Raw genomic sequence first — 21,102 nt, 5'->3', positions numbered from 1 at the left:
AGCTGCACTTTGGAATCATTTGGGGAGCTCAAGTCCAACCTCAGATATTCTGATTGAATTGGTCTGGGGGTGGCTGGGGCGTTGCATTGGGGTTTTGAACCTGTTTTAACACTGTTCTGGATGTCACCTTCCAACTTTCTCTCTTTCCTAGTGAGAGCTCCATCTAAGGGACCCTGAACTATTCTCAAAGGAAGGGAAGCACCTCAGCAAATTATTTTTGATCTTTCTAAATAATCATCAGATAATTCTAAGAATCTGTAGATATTTTAATGTTTTTTTAATCCTGGGAAAATGAATTGTAGTTTATGATTTCTTAATAATATTGTTGAAATGTTACAATAAATGCAACCTATATTGGAGATATAATCTAGGTTAATCTGAAGATTAATCTAGACAAACTCCCCCAGATCAATATTGACCATTATAGATATTATTCTAATATGTATTAAAATATTTCTTTCATATGCTGATATTCACATTTTTCCCTCCTTCACTTGAAATAGCCCTTTGAGAGTCCTTTTTATGTCCTAATATGAAAAGATTTAAATTTTACTAAGTGAAAAATGTAAGTGTGCAAAAAATGCTACCATCTGTGTTTAAGTATATAAAATGCTATCAGTTATGCTTTTAAAAGATCAGAAGTGCACACACACATACATATATTATGTATGTATTTGCTTTTATGTGCATAATCCAGCTCTGGAAGGATACATTAGAAACTGGCCCCAGAACTGGTTGCTTTTCAGGAGGGGAGTTTGGTGTCTGGGAAATAGGGAATGAAGGGGGTACTTTTGCTGAATCTCCTTTTGTACCTTTTTAATTTTGAACCATGTGAAGAGATAAGCTATTTACAAACTATATAGGAAAGAAGGAAGAAAATCTATTCTTCTATAAAAGATTCAGATGGCTCTTTCTGTTTTCAGTCCTTCAATGAAACCAAACAGTTAAGAATGAGTGAAGTCCCTTTTATACCTTTTAAATTTTGAGCCATGTGAACAGATTAGTGATTCAAAAGCTAAGTTAAGGAGGGAAGATGAGAGAGAGGGAAGGAAGCTGAGAGGGAGGGAAGGGAGGAAGGAAAGAAGAAAGGAACAAAGGGAGGGAAGGAGGGAGGGAGGAAGGAACGAAGGAAGGAACTCCATCCTCTATAAAATGGTCAGATGACTCTTCTTGTTTTTGGTCCTTCAATAAAATCAAACAGATGAGAATGAATGTCAGACGAAGCCAGGGATCTGTGAGAATGGGCGCTGCCTCAACACCCGTGGGAGCTACACCTGTGAGTGTAATGATGGGTTCACCGCCAGCCCCAACCAGGATGAGTGCCTCGGTGAGTACAGTCGGCAGCGCACTTTCCTAACCTCAGCCTCCACACTGGGATGCCAGAAACCCACACTTCTTATTTGAAATACAAGAAAATGTCAAAATCTGAGGAAGGATAAAAAATGTTCATATTTTGGAGATGCCGTAGTGACTGTGATTGTCCATTGGGCTTAGCACCACCCTGCAGCTAAGTTCTTCCTTTGCTAATTGGATCCTGAATCACTTGTTTGGAATTTCTTGGCTGCCTTTGAAGCCCTTGGTGATCAGGATCCACTTCCATATGTTTCTCTGCCCCTCTCTCTGTAAGCATGGCTATTCCCCTGTATTTCTGGGAGCAGAGAGAGTTATAAGCTTGTCTAGGCCAATGTCTTTCTGCCTACTTACTGAATGTCTTATTTGTTTCCCTCAGACGTCATCCTTTCTCTTTTACTGCTGTCTCCAGCTTTCCCCTCTTGCTTCTTCTCACCCAGGGTAAAGTGTTACATCCTTTTTTGGTTTTTATATCTGACCAAATTTTTAATATTTTGTTTGCTCTTAAAATTTCCTGACATCCCCTTTGCCATACAATGTCCCTTCCAGACAATCGGGAAGGGTACTGCTTCACAGAGGTGCTACAAAACATGTGTCAGATCGGCTCCAGCAACAGGAACCCTGTCACCAAATCTGAATGCTGCTGTGATGGAGGGAGAGGCTGGGGTCCCCACTGTGAGATCTGCCCTTTCCAGGGGACTGTGGCTTTCAAGAAACTCTGTCCCCATGGCCGAGGATTCATGACCAATGGAGCAGGTACTTCATTTATAGTCCAAAAATACTTGCAGGGAATCTATTTATTTGTTTTTTGTGTGAAAAACAGATGAAAATATGGAGTCTGCAATATGTGCCTAGGTTGAATTGCACAGCTGAGGCCAACAAAAATTCTTCATTATGGAGTTTTAGACATTTGAGGTCATGCTGCCAAAGTGGCCTTGGTCCACTTGATTAAGCTGTGTGTGCTTAGGACCCTGCCTCTGCGTTCCAGCAAGTCTTCAACTTTTTAAACAGAAGTTTACTATAAGTCAATTGGCTACTCAGAATATAATTTTTAAATTTTTTAGATAAACTTTGAAATAAATGATTATTAAATGCGCAAACCAGTCCACCAAGATGTGGAACTCCTAAAACTGGCCAAACTGTATTGCATAAAAGTATAAATCATGCTGATATCCTGGCAATTAAACACAATTGCATCTGGAAAAGCACAAGCTCCTTAACTAGAGCAGGATGAGGAAGTGTCAGACTGTCTAAGGCAACTCTAGAGATATCTAGGCCTGTCACTAATATAATTCCTGTGTTTATCAACTGTAACTACAATTGGTTTTTAGTTCATAAAAGGACTGAGAAAAGGTGAGAGCTTTTTTGAGCTTCTTGGGAGGGAATTAGAAGTGAAAGGGGAAGAAGGAGGTTAAGAAGGATTTGTGTTTGTATTGGAAAGATGTGGCTGAAGGCAGAATAATGGAACTGGATGTGATTTAAAAAAAAAAGAAAAAAAAGACCTAGAAAGGTAAGGTGGAGCAACCAAAAGCAATTTATGATTCTTTGGAGGATGTAGCAATAAGATGGTCGAAAAAACTCATTTCTGGAGACCAATAAGAGTGTGCTAAATTGCACTTCAGAGTAGACTTGTAAAGGTCAGATGCACCCAGCTGTTGGTATAAAATGGTTATTTGGCAGTCAAGGGCTGAGAACCCATGTAGAAAGTGCTTGTATTGGCACTTCGCCAAGCAGTAAGGAGGTAAAATGGGTCAAGATGTAGAAGACAGTGGTTTTAATGCTCAACGGTGCATATTGACCCAGTCTTTCTCTCTGTGGTACAGCCATGAGTAAGGGGGTCTCCCTTCCTTAGCAGGCTGCAAAAACCCAGCACTGTCATCCACCTCAGAGCCCTGGTGAGTTTCCCCCATCACCAGAGGACAGAAGTTCATCTCATTTCCCCAATCTTATGTAATTTGAACTTTTTCAGGATTAACCACAAACACAACAAAAATAATGTGTAAAAAAAACAAAGAAGAAAAACAAACCTTACTGCTTATTTTGAGCATGCAAAACTGGGGGGGAAATGGGGTTTCCTCGTCAAAAGGATCTGCTTCTGTGATTCATTTATGAGATGTCAGCAGGAGGCAAGCTTAATGGCATGAGATGACACAAAAAGCCAAATATGTCTAGATGGGGTAGCTGTTCTATGGACCCAGAAGAGAAAAATATACATTTAGAAGACCAGTTGTTTTTAAAGTTTTTCTGTGGCTGAATTATTTTATCAATTATAGTCTAATGAAGTTATTTGTTTGCCTTTTGATATAGCTACTGTTACACATTAAATTTATGCTATCATCTTACTGGTTTAATTTCTTAGGCCCAAAATATAGTAACACAATTTATTAGTATTTACACTGAAGTGACCCCCTACATATTAATGTTGTCAATTTTATGATATATTTCTTATCTTAATTTATATTTGTTAAATTACAGATATCGATGAATGCAAGGTTATTCATGATGTTTGCCGAAATGGGGAATGTGTCAATGACAGAGGATCATATCATTGCATTTGTAAAACTGGGTACACTCCAGATATAACTGGGACTTCCTGTGTAGGTAAGTGTCTATTTCTGATGGCTTATCCTCAAGTGGAAATTTTAGATTATGGAAAAAAAAAAACAACCCAAAGCTAAAAATCTAAAAAGGCTGTGCAGTTTCATAGGAAAGCACAGGACAATCATCAAAGTCTACACAGAGTTTACTTTTTCTTTCCCCAAAACTAAAATTCGTCGTTAGACCCTGTGGAAATTGAGCATGTAGACATCATTTTCAGATGCACAGTCACACTGTATTTCTTTGATCATAGATCTGAACGAGTGCAACCAGGCTCCCAAACCCTGCAATTTTATCTGCAAAAACACAGAAGGGAGTTACCAGTGTTCATGCCCGAAAGGCTACATTCTGCAAGAGGATGGAAGGAGCTGCAAAGGTAAAGTAGAATTGACCATTGCCCCTCACCTAGCTTCTGACACATGGCTGCATTCCTTTGCCTGTAAGAACTCCACAGGCAAGCCGAAAGACCTGCTCTACAGGCAGGAGGTGCTTCCCTGGTGTTAATGCCTCCATGGGACCTACCTCCTGTGCTGGAGGGAGGGAGGCTAAAGCCAGGGAGATTGTGGAGGACCAGTGGGAGCAGCTGTCCTCGCTGCATGCCCCCTGGGCATCCATGGTGGCCATCCATGACGGTCTCAGAGACAGCAGGGCCAGTTCTCAATGGCTCTGGTGGGGCAGATTCTTCATTGGTGACCTCCTCTCTGCTTTCTATTTTTAGTATTTATTCTTTATAGCTATATAGTTCAGGTTTCCAGGAAGGTCGTGCCTTGGAATAATCAGTGTCATGATCATAGAGGACATTGTGCCTAATGAATTAGATGCTGTTTCCAGATTTTTGTTCTGCAGAAAAAGTCCATTTCTGCCCTGTAGGAGCCTGCCTGAGACATAAATGTCACACAGAATTAGGAACCAGCAAAGCTCTGGGCAGAAATCCCTTCTCAACCAGAAGTTATCCTTTGCAAAATTTTTTGGTGTAAATTTACTCCTGTAAACATCTTCCTCCACAATAAGAACATTATATTTAGTGAATAGCACTAGTGAGTCATACTTAACAATAATTTGGGAAATTAGAGATTTGGAGAAGAAAAGGTAGAGAAAGAGATATCATGTCATGCCATGAAACTTTGAAGGAAATTTATAGAAACATACAAAAGTAAGGTAAAGGGTAGAGTGGAGTCTTTTTTCCTATTTTATCTCATAAAGCTTAAGTTCTTCCACTTACTTGGTATATATAACTAAATACCAAATGAATGATGCAGCTGTGTGTACCACTGAAACTGAGAAGAGGCTAGAAGGGTAGAGGGTGGGACCAGCACATCCCCACGGAGGATCCAGATTGGAGGAGACGAGAGGAGAGAAGTGGAGAGGAGACGAGAGGAGAGAAGTGGAGAGCAGCGAGAAGTTGGGCTCTTGACCTCTTTCCTGTGTCTGCTGAAAGGGAGAGTTAAGAGGCATGTAATAGTGGATGACATCATGGGCAACTGCCTGAGGCCTTCCTGTGCAGCACAAAGCCTGTATAATCCTGTAGTTTGGGGAGAGGAAGTTGAGAGACCTACTTACACATTCTAACCATCTTAAATGAACAGTCACTCATAGCTTTGTTCTTCTCAAATGTGGAACTTATTTTACATCTGGGGTCACTGTGAGTTCTAGGCAATGTGAAGCTATAACTCAGAGCCATAAATTTATTCATATAAATGAAGAACCAAATTCAAGGGGAAAATATCTCTCATTGTATATATTATCTGTAACAAGCAAAACAAATTTATAGCATTTTTTCTAACCTCTGGGGGCAGAAAATTCTCAAAAGTTTCCAGCAATTAAAAGATGAAAACTGAAAATGCATCAATAAAGTTCTCTTTATGGCTTTAGGAGTGCAAAGAGCAACTGTAATTTTTACATATCCACTCACAACTTGTCCCTTTTCCTGTTTTTTTCTCATAAGGTTCAAATTCTTCCACTTACTTGTTATATATAACTAAATATCAAATGAATAGTGCAGATAGTTGCACCACAGACACTGAAAAGGAAGAGGCCAGAAGGGTGGCTGTGGGAGCAGCACATCCCCGGTGAGAGATGGGTAGAATGCGGATTAGAGGGGAGAAGAGGAGGAAGGGCATTCTTGGAGGCAAGAGCAGCGAGTGCTGCTGTTCTTCATGTGTTGTACTCATGAAATGGTGTTAGGAGAAATCACTGAGTCATCTTCCTCACCTGTTGCAGGTGAGCTTCAGCAAATGTGTCATGATGCTCCAGCCAAGCTCTTTGGGCCATAGACGGGAAACCAATCCACAGGCTCTGAGAAAGCTGAGCAGAGAGTGCCTATCAGTCAAGCTCTCAGCAGTGGAAAGAGCACAGGACAGGCTGCATTATAAGAGAAGCCGGGAACTAGGACAGGTCTCGGGAGGGTCTCTCAGTGTAGGTCCACTCCAGATGTTACTCTAGCCGGGAACTGGCCCTGTGGAGTGGAAGCAGTCACTGTAAAAGCTAGCACTGATCTGCAGCTCCAACGCAGTTGTGCAGATGGTGGGGGCATAGTGGTTGAATTTGTGACAGAATAAAGTCACTAATGTTTTTTCCTGAATATGCAGCAATTTTAAAATTATCATTAAAATTTAACTAGAAGCTAGAACACAACATTTCATTTCTTGATATTTTGAAATAACATTGGAGTTGAGAATGCAACTAGAAGTTGAGGCGTTGAGGAAAGAGGCCTGGTCAAAGCAGAGGGTTTTATTGAGATGTGGGAAACAATGTTGGATAAACACTGGAGGCAGTTGTCAGTTTTGGATTTTTGTTTTTTTGTTTTTTGTTTTTTGTTTTTGTTTTTGTTTTTGTTTTGTGATGAAGTTTCACTCTGTTGCCCAGGCTGGAGTGCAGTGGTGCTATCTCAGCTCACTGCAACCTCTGCCTCCCAGGTAGCTGGGATTACATGCACGCACCACCACACACAGCTAATTTTTGTATTTTCATTAGAGACAGGTTTTGCCGTGTTGCCCAGGCTGGTCTCAAACTCCTGAGCTCAAAGTGATCAGCCTGCCTTGGCCTCCCAAAGTGCTGGGAATACAGGCATGACCCACCACGCTCAGCCTGGAGGAAGTTTTATTAAAGTGCCTTTAGCTATTAAAATGAATTTTTCCTTTGCTTTGTTTCCTTCCTGATTGCTCAATTTTGTTTTATCCTAAGAAGAATCCCAACTAAAGAAATCATATTTTTTTTTAAATTTATTTATTTATTATTATTATACTTTAGGTTTTAGGGTACATGTGCGCAACTTGCAGGTTAGTTACATATGTATACATGTGCCATGCTGGTGCGCTGCACCCACTAACTCGTCATCTAGCATTAGGTATATCTCCCAGTGCTATCCCTCCCCCCTCCCCCCACCCCACAACAGTCCCCGAAGTGTCATGTTCCCCTTCCTGTGTCCATGTGTTCTCATTGTTCAATTCCCACCTATGAGTGAGGATATGCGGTGTTTGAGAGAAATGCAAATCAAAACCACAATGAGATACCATCTCACACCAGTTAGAATGGCCATCATTAAAAAGTCAGGAAACAACAGGTGCTGGAGAGGATGTGGAGAAATAGGAACACTTTTACACTGTTGGTGGGACTGTAAACTAGTTCAACCCTTGTGGAAGTCAGTGTGGCGATTCCTCAGGGATCTAGAACTAGAAATTCCATTTGACCCAGCCATCCCATTACTGGGTATATACCCAAAGGACTATAAATCATGCTGCTATAAAGACACATGCACACATATGTTTATTGCGGCATTATTCACAATAGCAAAGACTTGGAACCAACCGAAATGTCCAACAATGATAGACTGGATTAAGAAAATGTGGCACATATACAGATTTTGTTTTTGACAACTTCATTTGAGTAGATTAAAAACAGCAAATAGAAGAGAACTAAGCCAGCAAATTCATTTCCAGCTTCAACATTTCTCTTTATGTTTTAACTTAAATAGATCTTTTCAGTGCTCTGGAAAATTTGCAGAATCATTCATCTTTCATTTCATTTAAAAATTTGTTTAAAATGTCATGATTCATTTGAAATTCCTTTGTTGAGGAATTCCTGCATTTCTTCAATTAGAATTGTGTTTTCTTGGATCCCCTAAAGATCTCTTGATATTTTTTTGAGGGGAGGAGGGTCTAAATTGACGCCTTGTTTTATCTTTCAGATCTTTACCCCCTGTGTCTCTCCTTGCCTTTTGCTGTGGCTTCTTTCTAGTCAGGGTCATTTGAGACTTCCAAATCAAACGTGGAGCTGCTTCATAGGGGCGGCTTCCCTGATCCTGTTTTGTTGGCTTGACTCAAATGCCTATCTTGCATTTTCTTGTAGATCTTGATGAGTGTGCAACCAAGCAACACAACTGCCAGTTCCTTTGTGTTAACACCATTGGCGGCTTCACATGCAAATGTCCTCCCGGATTTACCCAACACCATACGGCCTGCATTGGTGAGTAGGAGAGGAAAAAATCCTACATGGAATGTAGCGATTCTTTTAAGGGATTATTTTCTATTTCCTCTGCTGTTGGGATAAGAAAATAAAAGCTCAAAGAAATATATGGGTGCGTGTATGTGTGAGCACATCTGTATGTGTATGTGAAGAGTTGTTGGCCTTATTTGGCCTTTTCCGAGTCATCCTTCTAACTTTCTTTTAAACGATACAAAGAGAGCTTTGGGGAATTTTAACCCCTCTTTGCCCCCACTGCTTCTCATAGATAACAATGAATGCACCACTGACATCAATCTGTGCGGGTCTAAAGGCATTTGCCAGAACACTCCCGGAAGCTTCACCTGTGAATGCCAGCGGGGATTCTCACTTGATCAGACTGGCTCCAGCTGTGAAGGTGGGTGGAGACTTCAGCTGCCATCCAGCTGGTGAATCCTTGTGGAGGTGGCCTGTGTGGCTATCGGCACCTTCATCATCAGCCTCTATGAGATAGCAGATCTGAGCCCAGGGGGGCACTCAGCTAAAATATTGTGCACAGGTCCTGTATCTTAGAGAGTCATGTTTTGTTTCATGCTTGATTGTGTCTAACATACATGCCTTTCCTAAGTATATCAAGACTTTTTCTGCTAAGTTTTTAATTTAACCTAATAGGGAATAACTCAGTCAAGAAAAATACACTTGACTTTGATTCATTAATTTTCTGGTCACTGGGTCCAGAGCCATAAAGGGATTTCCCCCATGTGGACTAAACATATGAGGAATAGCTCTTCTGATGATATTTAATTAGAAGTTTAAATGATATTTTTAGAAGTTGATTGTGGCTTTGACACCTTTTGGTTTCTAATTGTGGCACCAAAAAAAAAAAAAAAAAAAAAAAGAGCAAACACAAATAACTTACAATTTACAGAGCTGTCCCAGAGAGTGCTTTGGGCTTTGCACTAATTTCCTGATCATTTTTATTTGTAGACTTTGCCAGGGCTCTCTGAATGATTTTCCCCTTGGACTTAGCAGCAGTTCCAGAAGAGATATTCTTGAAGTTTTTGGTGGTAGAATAATGTGTAGGATGTGTAGGGGCCAGATTTCTTATGAGAATCCATGTGGCTTCAGAGAGAGATGTTGAGTTGGCCTCATGGTGGCTCTGCCTCTTTTTCAGACGTGGACGAGTGTGAGGGTAACCACCGCTGCCAGCACGGCTGCCAGAACATCATTGGGGGCTACAGGTGCAGCTGCCCCCAGGGATACCTCCAGCACTACCAGTGGAACCAGTGTGTTGGCAAGTAACTTTTCCTTACTCTCAAGATGCGTGGCTATCAGCTCCTATGAAGCAAAACACTGCTTTCTTTCTGAAGCTGTAAATGTGTTATTGAAGCAACAAATACTCATTTAAAATTGCCCTAACCTGGTTGAAACCCGAGGGAAGTAACAGTCTTTGCAAAACAGCAAACTAAGAAAAAAAATTGTAATTGAGGGTGCTTTGAGAGCATCTGAAATGAAATGCCCCCAGAATTTCTTGAAGCACAATATCCTCCACCCTCCCGCTGCACTGCTAGTCATCAGCCCACACTTGAGTTATGTTCACATCAGGGGTCAAAAAATCTTACTTATGACTGAAAAATATCAGCCAGCCAAAGGCTATTTTGAGTGGCTTTTGGCTTGAAGATGCCAAAGTAGTTCTGTTCAGCTCTACACATTTTGAGACGGAGCGCAAGCAGGAAACACAGCAAGGTTGTGTTTTTTGTGTGTTTTTGTTTTGTTTTGTTTTTGTTTTTTTTCAAGATTGCTAAATTCTTTTGATAATTAAGGGAGATCTACTGACTCTCTCATTAAATTGAAATGATGTCATCTTTGATTCTACGATGTCATGGGAAAATAACTCTTAATGCACATCAGAGAATCAAAACATTGTGAGTTTGGAGGGATACCAGAAGCCACTTAGCTCAGGCACTTTGTTTTACAGATAAGGACCTAGAAGTCCAGAAAGGGAAGGTAATATTTCCTTGCCCAGTTCTTTTGTGACATGCTTGGAACTAGAACCCACAACCTTAACTTTCTGATGTAGAACTGCCTTTCAAGTGTCACATTCACTTGTTTATGTTCATTCAGCAAGCGTCTGTGGAGTGCCACTGCAAGCTTGGTGCTTTGGTAACCTGTTCTAGTTGCTACATTATTCTGTACAGAGCCCTCCTTAGCAAAAACTCAAAGAATTACTGCTTCCTGGGTGCAGGCTCTGCATTGCAGTGGTTCACTTTCATGCAGATGAAGGCATATGTGGCGTGTTTTCATTTATCAAAATCATCTCTGTCATCTAGTTTGATTCTACACAAGACAGTTTTGCAGTGGCATGTAGGGTTGACTGAAGTGACCCCTGTGCTATAGGAGTTTCGACTGCGTGAGTCTCTGGCTAGCTATCTGGTTTTAATAAAAATGTCTTTGTTCATTAGCAGCTCAGGGAGATCTTTGATTTTAATCACCAGTTTCTGACATTGTTCACAGAACTTCCAGAGTGAACTTTGTTGATTCAACACCCAGTTTATGAGCCTGTCTGTTCTCATTATTTAGGTCCTTGTAATAACACTAGAGCTAAGTGAAAAAAACATTAAGAGAGGAAAGGTATATCGCTCCTGTACCTTATCCTCCTCCTCCTACCATCAGTCTGAGGATAGTAGAGGCGACCAGGCCACGCACTAGCGTCCTGGAGATTCTGCTCTGGTCTCGTGAAGATCATCTCCTGGCTGGGCACTCTAAAAAAATAAGTTGATTTAGAAGTCAGAAGAAGTTTGGGGTTCTTAATGCCTCCAAATGCCAAATTGCTCTCATAAATCTTGAGAATTAGAGTTACCTAGAATGAGCATTGCCTTGGGCTAAAATAGCTTCCCCAGAACCGCAAGAAACAGAGCAGATCTCTTAGACCAGCCCTCCCTGGATCCTCACTCCCAGGTGGCTGGAAGTTCACTCTTTGGGGTAAGAGGGCCACTGATTTCATTGCTTTCTAGAAGGAAATTTCAAAAATTCAGCTTGCAGATAGATAGAGTTGAGCCATTTTCCCCTAGAGGAAATGAGTAAAAGAAAGCCCATCCTGCATTTGTGAATTTTCCTGTCGGTACTCCCTTAAGGCCACAGCTAACATGAACAGTGCAAGCTGGATGCTGAAACCTTTGATTTTAGAGGACAGAGTGGTGGGTTTCAATCCACTTTTAAGGAGTAGTTTTCAGACTTTAATGCTATTTTGATAAAACTCGAATTGTCTCTTTTTATAAAACAAACAAAACCCTCACCAATCTAAGTACCAACTGGAAGAATAAAACAAATATTTTGGAGTGTAAAGAAATTCCTTGTGGAGTCATTTGCTCCAGAGTGCAGAGGATGAAAAAGGTCAGGAAGAGTGCAAAACATGTTAACCAAATCGTGGTGTTTGTATATTGATAAAAAGGGCGAGTGCACAAACATGCTGTTTTCAAACTGTAAACACTGAATATTTGCCAATTTCTTATTTTAATCTGTGCTCTACTCCATCATACCTCTCCAACCTAGATAAGCAAGTTTAATTTAAGCTTTATTAAATTCTCAGGGAGGGGAGAAAATGTAAAATAAAATTTCAAAGAATGTGAAAGGAGAGGGGGAGAACTCTTGATAGTTGTAGTAACACAGATAGATGCTCAAAGTTAAAAAGAACCTTAGAGATCTAGCCTTCCCTCTTTCCTAATATATAAATCCTTCTCCAACTTCCTTGCTTATCCCAGTTTGGCTTAAATACCACCTTGAAGGGCGCCCACTTTCTCCCAAGATAGCCCAATCTATGTATAGACAGCTTTTAATACTTAGAAATGTCTTTTTTTGGTATAAAAAAAATCATTTCTCCTCCCTCTGATTTCTCACCATTGGTCCTACTTCTGCTCTTTGGAGGAAAAAACACGAAATAAATCTAAGCTATAGAATGACAAGTCTTCCCCCTCATATACCCACACCTTGCAGGTTTTATTAGTCAGGGTCCCAGCAAGAAACAGATGGCTGAGGCGAGCCAAAAGTGGGGGACAGGGGAGCAGAGCTTGCGCATGCTCCATAGATCAGCCACCTGGGGCCAAGAGCAAGTGGAGAGGGTGGAGGATGGACGTGGAGGAGCAAGAAGACATCAGCCCAGGGGTGTTCTCTCCAATGAAGTAAATATGTTTGGTTCTTCATTCTTTGTTTAACATGGAGCTTGGTGCCAATGGTTTCTGTTGCTCTCTATTGCGCACTTCGTCCTCAGTTTAAAATAAGGAGAAAGAACACAGATAATGTGTTGAGCACAGAAAGAGAAAGGGAAGAATGAGAAAGAGAAAATTATTATTTCTATTTTAAGAGGCCTGGAGCCTAAGTGACCTTGGGTGAAGACTTGAAGGTCTTTGGATACAAAAGATTTTCAGACAGGCAGTTAAGGTCAAAGACCTGTAGCTGAAGGGAAGGAGGGAAAGAGAGAAGGAAGGAGGGGAGGAGAGAAGGAAGGAAAGGAAGGAAGGAAGGAAGGAAGGAAGGAAAGGAGGGAAGGGAGGGGAGGAGGGAGGGAAGGAAGGAAGGAAGAAAGAAGGGAAGGAGAGAAGGAAAGAAGGTAGGAGGGAAGGAGACATGGAAGGAGGGAAGGCAGGCAGGCAGGCAGGTAGGAAATGTGAATATATACTAAGTATATACAAGTGAGCATCCTTCCCCACCACTTTTATCCACCTGTTTTCTAATTTAAAAAAAAAGAAAAAATAGATTTTTTGAGAAACATTTTTTTTTCTTTATAAATGAATCTGCCTTAGCAAAGAAGGTAAACTAATTACAGGAGAAAGGAAGCACCAGCTTAAATGTGGAGCGTCTCTTGAGAGGCACTGTGGTATAAAGGAAAGCACATGGATGGCCTTTGCAGTCCAACAGACCTGGCTGTGAATTTCTGCCCCGCTGCTGCGGGCTGTGAGATCTTGGAGAGGTTTCTGAGCCTCACTTTCTTCAGCTGTGAAACAGAGAATATAATACCTCTTTCTCAGGATTGTTAGGAAAGCTAGGGAAATGAATGGGCCATACCTGTATCCTATCTATCATAAAATAGGTATCTAATAAACATTCATTCCCTTCCCCTTGCTCTCTTCCATAGGAAGTGGGTATTCACTAAGTGAAGAGAAGGCCAATCTATCTACATTCAAATGAATGTATGCCTGAAAATGGGCTATGGCAGTTAAGAAATGTCTTACCAGCAGCTTTCCAACCTGCCCTGCAAAGGCAGGTCTACAAAAATATATTAGAGACTTCCAAAAATTATAAATCAGAAATAATGAGAAACTCATGGTTTTCCCCCTTCTAGCTGATTTTTTAAAAGTAAGATTTCTTTTTCCTGCTTCTTAGCATCAGACTTGGCAGGTCCCTGTGGGTAGCCAGCCCTGCAGCTTCTGTCTCTCTTGTGGGTTTTCCCCAATTACTGCTTGTGAAGTCTGCACCAAATCTCTTCCAGCCACACTTAGTTTTAGACAGGGCTCAGACACTCTGGGCAGGAGGCTGGTTTGAATAAGGAGGGGGCCGATTCGGTGATGGGAGCAGACATACCAGAAGGCATTATTCATCTCCCAGAACAAGTACCTGGGGGCTTTTGCAGAATTTTGAAAAGGAAGTCCAAGTGGGGCAGACACGTGGGGCAGACGCTTGGGGCAGGATATCAGCCCTTGCCAAGTCGGCACATCCTGAAATAGGCGGACAGGGAAAGCAGCCTGCGGGAAAATGGTTGGTCTCTGCCTTTGAGATATTTGTCTCCTCGCTGGGCATTTGTGAAGCAAGTACGCAGAGAACTGCAAGATTCCTTCCCTCCCACCTTGAACCCTAAATCTTAGCTACGGACCAGCACCATGTTGGTTCATGACCGGATGTTTACATGGAGCAGAAGATACCAGTGTTGACTTCTGATGAGAACTGGAGTCTGCTGCTCCTCAGAATGCCATCCTCTAATGCCCTCTGCCTGGTGCATTTGACTTCATCTTCCGTGTTTACTCACAACATAGCAAGAAGCCACATCCATGCCCGCATCTTTCTCTGCTGTTGCTCTCCCCACCCAGCCACCTCTGCCTGTCTTACCTTCCTGAGAGCCTAGCTGAGGGCCAGCTGGCCGGCAGCAAGTGGCCAGATCCAATGTCCTCAATAGAAATCTCTGGCTGCTGCCACACATGCCACTTCTTGTTTTGCCTGCAGATGAAAACGAATGCCTCAGCGCTCACATCTGCGGAGGAGCCTCCTGTCACAACACCCTGGGGAGCTACAAGTGCATGTGTCCCGCCGGCTTCCAGTATGAACAGTTCAGTGGAGGATGCCAAGACATCAATGAATGTGGCTCTGCGCAGGCCCCCTGCAGCTATGGCTGTTCCAATACCGAGGGCGGTTACCTGTGTGGCTGTCCACCTGGTTACTTCCGCATAGGCCAAGGGTAAGCAGTGCTCTTCCTGGTCATGGTTGGAGATTCCTTCATTCGTAATATAATTAAGTATACTGAACTCAAAATTACCTGTCCTAGCAGAGGAGAACCATGCTTTTTGTAATCCTAAAATTAATTCCAGTTAGCTTGGCAAAAGTTTTAGGTTATTTTATTTGAAAGGAAGCATCTGGATTTCTTGAAACGTCAAAGTAATGAAACTACATTGTAAATATCTCGCTATATGGCTCCTCTATCTCATTCTCTTGATGTTCACATCTTGTTGGGAAGTGATTCGTCTCTCTGTAAATACACCTCTCTGCCAACCCATGACAGAACTGGGCTCACCCTGCACAGACTGATCCACTCTTCTCCTGAGGCAGGGAGGATTCTATCTGGACTTAAAATGCCTTTGTATCTAGCTCCTGTTAGGATAAGTCAAAGACATCCCTTTGGGTTGGAGATTATTTAGGGTTTTAAGTTATATTTTACATTTCAGACTTGAATTTACATTAAATATTACCAAAGGTGCATTGGGTATGAGAATTGAAACACTTACTGTATTTTCCTGGTTAAAAAAAAAACAACAAAAAACACTTCACCAAATTACAGGTGTGTCTGTGTGAGAGTTGGGGCAGGGAAGGCCTTTTTTTTTTTTTAGACGGAGTGTTGCTCTGTCGCCCAGGCTGGAGTGCAGTGGCACAATCTCGGCTCACTGCAAGCTCTGCCTCCCGGGTTCACGCCATTCTCCTGCCTCAGCCTCTGGAGTAGCTGGGACTACAGGTGCCCGCCACCACGCCCGGCTAATTTTTTTGTATTTTTAATAGAGACGGGGTTTCACCGTGTTAGCCAGGATGGTCTCGATCTCCGGACCTCATGATCCGCCCGCCTCGACCTCCCAAAGTGCTGGGATTACAGGCGTGAGCCACAGCACCTGGCCGGGAAGGCCTATTTTTATTTTACTCAGCGATTTAAAACGTTTAGTCTTACGTTTTCAAAGTTTGGATCTTTTTTCCTGCTGAATTAATCTAGACTCGGGTGTCCACCTAGTTTTAGCTCTCCTGAGAGGAAGTGCACATTTTAACTTTTTAATTAGGAACACATAGACATTAAATATATGTATACATTATGTACTCCCCCACATGCATGTACACACACACCCCCACACGCATCCACACTTATACCAAATTATTAATGTAGCAGTCTTTGATTTCTTGACATACAAACATCAAGTGATTCATTTTGGATCTGGATAGGTAGAAGAATGTTTCGTGGGAAGCACACAGAATGCCAGCAATCGGACACAAATTCCCAGATGTTTGTGTCTGGCTCTCAGTAGACTCATTCTTTATAGTTTAATGCCAGAACCATTTTTTCCCAGCAAAAATTGTGACACTCTAAACTGGCTTTTGGCCAGTGGGATTTTGTAGTCACACTTCTTATAAGTGGTGCTCCCGGGATATGAAAATACTGGAAAGGGGTTCTGAGAAAGGAACCAAAGCCTGCAAATTTGCAGTTTACCTCCTAATAATTTAATCATTGTGTGAATGTATACGCATGCACACACACCCACAGGATGAGCATTTATCACTTCATCCATTGTATTGTTTCTACATATTTCATGTTGCAAGATAAAGAGGAAAGGAAGTGTATTGGACTCTGGCAAGATTGGGGGAAACAGTAGGAACCTATAAACTGCTTTGAAATACAACAGATATTCTGTTCATTGGTAACATATTTTGAATCCTAAGGGTATATAGGAAAATGAGTTCTAAAGAGCAGATCAGCTATTACACAAAAACAGATAAATAATTTTTGGTCTATATTATGACCCATTGTTAGAAATCTACCCATTTAAAACCGTTTTGGCTTCTCCAAATCACTAGAATGGACTCTGCCCCCAAATAAAGATTCTTTTAAGGACCATTCAAATGTTTCAACACATTTGGAAAGAGGAGCTTGATAAATACACATTCCAAGTGGCCTCTGAAATAGTAAGCAGAATAACAAAACAAGGTACTTGTGAAACATTCGAGCCTCCCTCCGTAACTTGGCTTTGATAACTGAAAGGCAAAGAAAAACAGCTGAACGAGTTCTCTCTTGGGCATGGGTTTGTTTATCTGTCTTCACATGAGTCAGAGCCAGTGGCCCTAGTGGTTTTGAATGACTTGAAACAGTTTCCCACAGTTGGGCAAGTTCTGATACATGCATTTTATATACTATGTATCTTCATAGTTTATTATTAAATTAACCTTCATTATCAACTGGAGCTTTCTTCTTATCCTCAGTAGCATAAGCAAAAGTGAAACGTCAAGGAATAGGAGCAATTGCTCCAAAGCTTGAGTGAGGAAAAGTAATGATGGAAGTGGGAGAATGCAAGAAATTCAACAGTGATGTCTCACACCTTGCTCACTCCCATGGAGCCTGTTTCATAAAAAGAAGCCATTTTTATTTAGCCTCCCAAGTTACATGGCCTCCCTCATGTACTATTCTCTTGTTTCCACTCTGTGTCTCCTCCCCAGGATAAGTACTGCAAAATGCTTTCCATGTTAGGTTTGGGAATGAAGAGATAAATAAATATCCAAGACAGGGTCTTGATAGGCAGTAGAAGGAAATCAATACATTAGGGAACTGGGAATTAGAGGCCAAACAGAGGACCTCAATGTAGTTCTCAGAACTAGCTGATCCTCCAGTGGACAAGCAAGGGCTGTATCTCACAATTGCAAGGAGCAGGCTTCACCAGAAGTTTTGTACCACCTACCTTGTCTTCCCATTCTAATGAAAAACATCTGTGCTCCCCTTCTGCTGCAGGCACTGTGTTTCTGGAATGGGCATGGGCCGAGGAAACCCAGAGCCACCTGTCAGTGGTGAAATGGATGACAATTCACTCTCCCCAGAGGCTTGTTACGAGTGTAAGATCAATGGCTACCCCAAACGGGGCAGGAAACGGAGAAGCACAAACGAAACTGATGCCTCCAATATCGAGGTGGGTCAGAAGTTAGTTTCTCCTGATGTCTCCTATGGTGGAAAGCCCTTCCAGATTCCTGTGGTTTCCTCCAAGGATGCTCCAAAGTGTGAAAAAGCTCCCCAGGGAGAAACTCCAGACATTCCCTGAGCTCTAGGCTGTATTTTACAAGAGGCTGTGGGGCTTTCTGGAGTTTCTTGCTGCTTTTCGGGAGTGGCCATTTGAAGGTTTTCACATACTTGCTCATTTCCTCTGTCTCGCCAAAAAAAAGTCAAATACCCACCCAAAGTCTGCTGAAAGGATAAGGTCTGAGATCCAGGACAACAAGTGGGCAGAATAGCGAAGTGACATAGTGCTCCCTACATAGGGACGCCAAGTTCTGAAAGCTAGAGGCTCCTCTACTGAAAAGAGCCATGTGGAGTGTGAGGGAACTTGGATTGTAGACAAAAATAACGTGGAGCTGAAGCAGCCTGGTTTCCTTTGCCTACGGCTGCTGCAGCCTTTCAGTCAACTCAGAAGTGCACAGATACTCACCCAGACCTCTGGCTCTGGGCCCATAGAATCCAGCACATGCGGTCCCAGAGAGGCAAGCAAGAAGCCAGGTGAAAAGCATTGAATATTAGCAGATCATCACAGTCAGGAAGTAGGCTCATAGGTGTGTCCTTAGGAGAAGATGGTTTTGTGTCAGTGAATCAAATTGAAATAGTCTGCTTCTTCATATTGGTGCTGCAACCCATCTGCTGTCGTTTAAGAAATGAGATAAGTCTTTGGAAAGAACATAATCTATTAAAACAGTGGTTCTCAAACTTTAGCGTGCATCTGAATCACCTACTAGGTCTTGTTAAAATTGATTGTTGGGAGACATCCCCAGGGTTTCTGATTCAGTAGTTCTGGGTGATGCCGAGAATTTGCATTTCTAACAGATTCCCAGGTGATGCTGATGCAGCTTGTTAAGGGAGTACACTTTGAGACCTCCAGATACAAATGATTTCAACCTGCCTTTCTTCCTGACATTAGTTAATATTTTCAGATATTACCAATATGTGCCAATTTAGTACATTTGTGGTCTAAACAAAATGCTTTCAATATTGTATATGCAGCATAAGGCAGAAAATTGTATTAGTGTGAAATTTGAGTCATTTTTTCTTTAATATGAGAGCTAAGTGGCATATGTACATTGTATTTAACACATTGCCATGTGTCTTTCCAGGATCAGTCTGAGACAGAAGCCAATGTGAGTCTTGCAAGTTGGGATGTTGAGAAGACAGCCATCTTTGCTTTCAATATTTCCCACGTCAGTAACAAGGTTCGAATCCTAGAACTCCTTCCAGCTCTTACAACTCTGACGAATCACAACAGATACTTGATCGAATCTGGAAATGAAGATGGCTTCTTTAAAATCAACCAAAAGGAAGGGATCAGCTACCTCCACTTCACAAAGAAGAAGCCAGTGGCTGGAACCTATTCATTACAAATCAGTAGTACTCCACTTTATAAAAAGAAAGAACTTAACCAACTAGAAGACAAATATGACAAAGACTACCTCAGTGGTGAACTGGGTGATAATCTGAAGATGAAAATCCAGGTTTTGCTTCATTAATTCACCATCCAGAGACCAAATAATTAAAAGAAAAACAAATATAGATAGGTAGAACTATATTTTCCCCCAATCAGAATCATCATATCATAGGTACAATCTTTCACCAAGTAAATTTGTATAAATAAGCACTATTCTTTGTATTACCAAAGCAAGGTACAGGTGACTACCCTAGTTCAAAACAACCACTTTCTCAGGCTTCTCATGTGTGTAGCTAAGCTACCTTGTCATATGTGTTGATTCTTGAAAACTGGGACGTGTATTTCCATTGGGGGTTGGCCATTTATGCTGACATGCCATCCTTCCAGCAAACGTACAGGAATGTGCTTTCAATTGATGGACTACTCTGTTTTTTGCAAATTTGTAAACTTTGCTTCTCCAAATACAAGTACTAGGTTGGCCATTTATGGTACCTATTTGGTGCTAGTAAATTTTCAAACTAGATTTATAAATGCACTGTAATATTTACACAACTTAGAAACCAAATTACAAGTATTCAGTTCCAATACTTCATTAATTTCAATCAACCAAAGTTAGTTCAGTAGCTTATCTCAGTTATGAGTATAATACATTACATGTAAATTAAGTGTGTGTATACTGTAATCGTGCTATTTTTTATCATTGAAACATTTATAAACTAGAATAATAATGCCCTTAATGTGAGGGTTTGTAATGGTGCTTATTAAGACCAAAGACTTGTTAAATGTATACACCAAGTGGTAATGAAATTTCTGTGACTGGCCCACATGTGCATAGAGGTCTGGGAGGACCAGGAAACAGCCTCAGTGGCCAGAGGATCACCAGTGCATCCTTCATCACAGCATGTGCAATATGCCAAGATTACCCTCGGTCATTCCTGTCAACAAGGGGTCAATGTCATCAATGTCACAATAAAACAATCTCTTCTTTTTTTTAGTTTACCCCTTGGCTTTGTGTTCTTGCATGCATTTGGGGTTGGAGGGGCCATTCCAGAGGCTAAATAAAGTCTCCTGGATTTAAATTATCCTGGGTCTCTTAGTTATGGCTTATGAAAGTACCAAATGTATAACCACTAGAAGAAAATTTAACATATGAGTCGATCCCTTGTTTTATCCATTAAAGATAGCAGAGTCTGGTGTCATTAACCTGACTTGCTTGTGAGAAATTTAGATTGTAGAGTCATTTCTGAAACATGACCTAATTCATCTTGTGACTTTTAAATAGTCTTAAATACCAAGTTCAGTCATTGTCTTAGAGCACATGAATTTCATTATAATAGATTTATCATGCCCCCCTCTCAAATATACACAGTTTTGGCAAGGCTTAGGTGTTCTGTTCCATTTTTTTTCCCCTAAACATCTTCGTTAGTCAATGCTCATCTCATTACAAAGGGATAATCCCAGACTGTATCCAATTGCTGTAACTTTTGGTTTCTTAATGTCATAATTTTTAAAGTCTGTTTTATTTTAAGTGCAATATTGAGTATTTAGCTGTTAGGCTCAATCCGTCGATATGAAATAGTTTTTTAAATCCCTAAGGGCAGGAAAGCATTTCGTGGTAGTGAAAATAAGAGGAAATAAGATTGCTGCATGAAGGTGGGGGCGGAGAAACTAGGTAGGACACAGGAAAGTGCTCTCAAAATCTTTGAAGAGCTCAGCTGAAAAAAATGGAGTAGATTTGGCTCATACTATTCCGGAAGGCAAAACCAGGGTCAGCTGATGTCAGCCCCAGTTTAATACACAT

General features: G+C 41.3%; 1 protein-coding gene across 2 annotated transcripts in view; it reads left to right on the top strand.

Annotated features, from left to right (window-relative positions):
• Positions 1–20,300, top strand: part of FBN1 (fibrillin 1) — a 235,403-nt gene extending 215,103 nt beyond the window's left edge. For both annotated transcript variants that reach the window (XM_054450928.2, XM_063652619.1), the window contains 10 exons: positions 1,202–1,327; positions 1,900–2,106; positions 3,826–3,951; positions 4,202–4,324; positions 8,296–8,412; positions 8,678–8,806; positions 9,563–9,682; positions 14,602–14,833; positions 17,630–17,804; positions 18,994–20,300. In XM_054450928.2, the coding sequence (XP_054306903.1) occupies positions 1,202–1,327; positions 1,900–2,106; positions 3,826–3,951; positions 4,202–4,324; positions 8,296–8,412; positions 8,678–8,806; positions 9,563–9,682; positions 14,602–14,833; positions 17,630–17,804; positions 18,994–19,383 (1,745 nt within the window). In that variant the 3' untranslated portion in view covers positions 19,384–20,300. The remainder of the gene's footprint in view (positions 1–1,201; positions 1,328–1,899; positions 2,107–3,825; positions 3,952–4,201; positions 4,325–8,295; positions 8,413–8,677; positions 8,807–9,562; positions 9,683–14,601; positions 14,834–17,629; positions 17,805–18,993) is intronic.
• Positions 20,301–21,102: the final 802 nt, after the last annotated feature.

The sequence above is a fragment of the Pongo pygmaeus genome, chromosome 16 (genome assembly GCF_028885625.2).
Source record: "Pongo pygmaeus isolate AG05252 chromosome 16, NHGRI_mPonPyg2-v2.0_pri, whole genome shotgun sequence".
Classification (NCBI taxonomy): Eukaryota; Metazoa; Chordata; class Mammalia; order Primates; family Hominidae; genus Pongo; species Pongo pygmaeus.
This window is presented reverse-complemented; position numbering and strand designations above follow the sequence as displayed.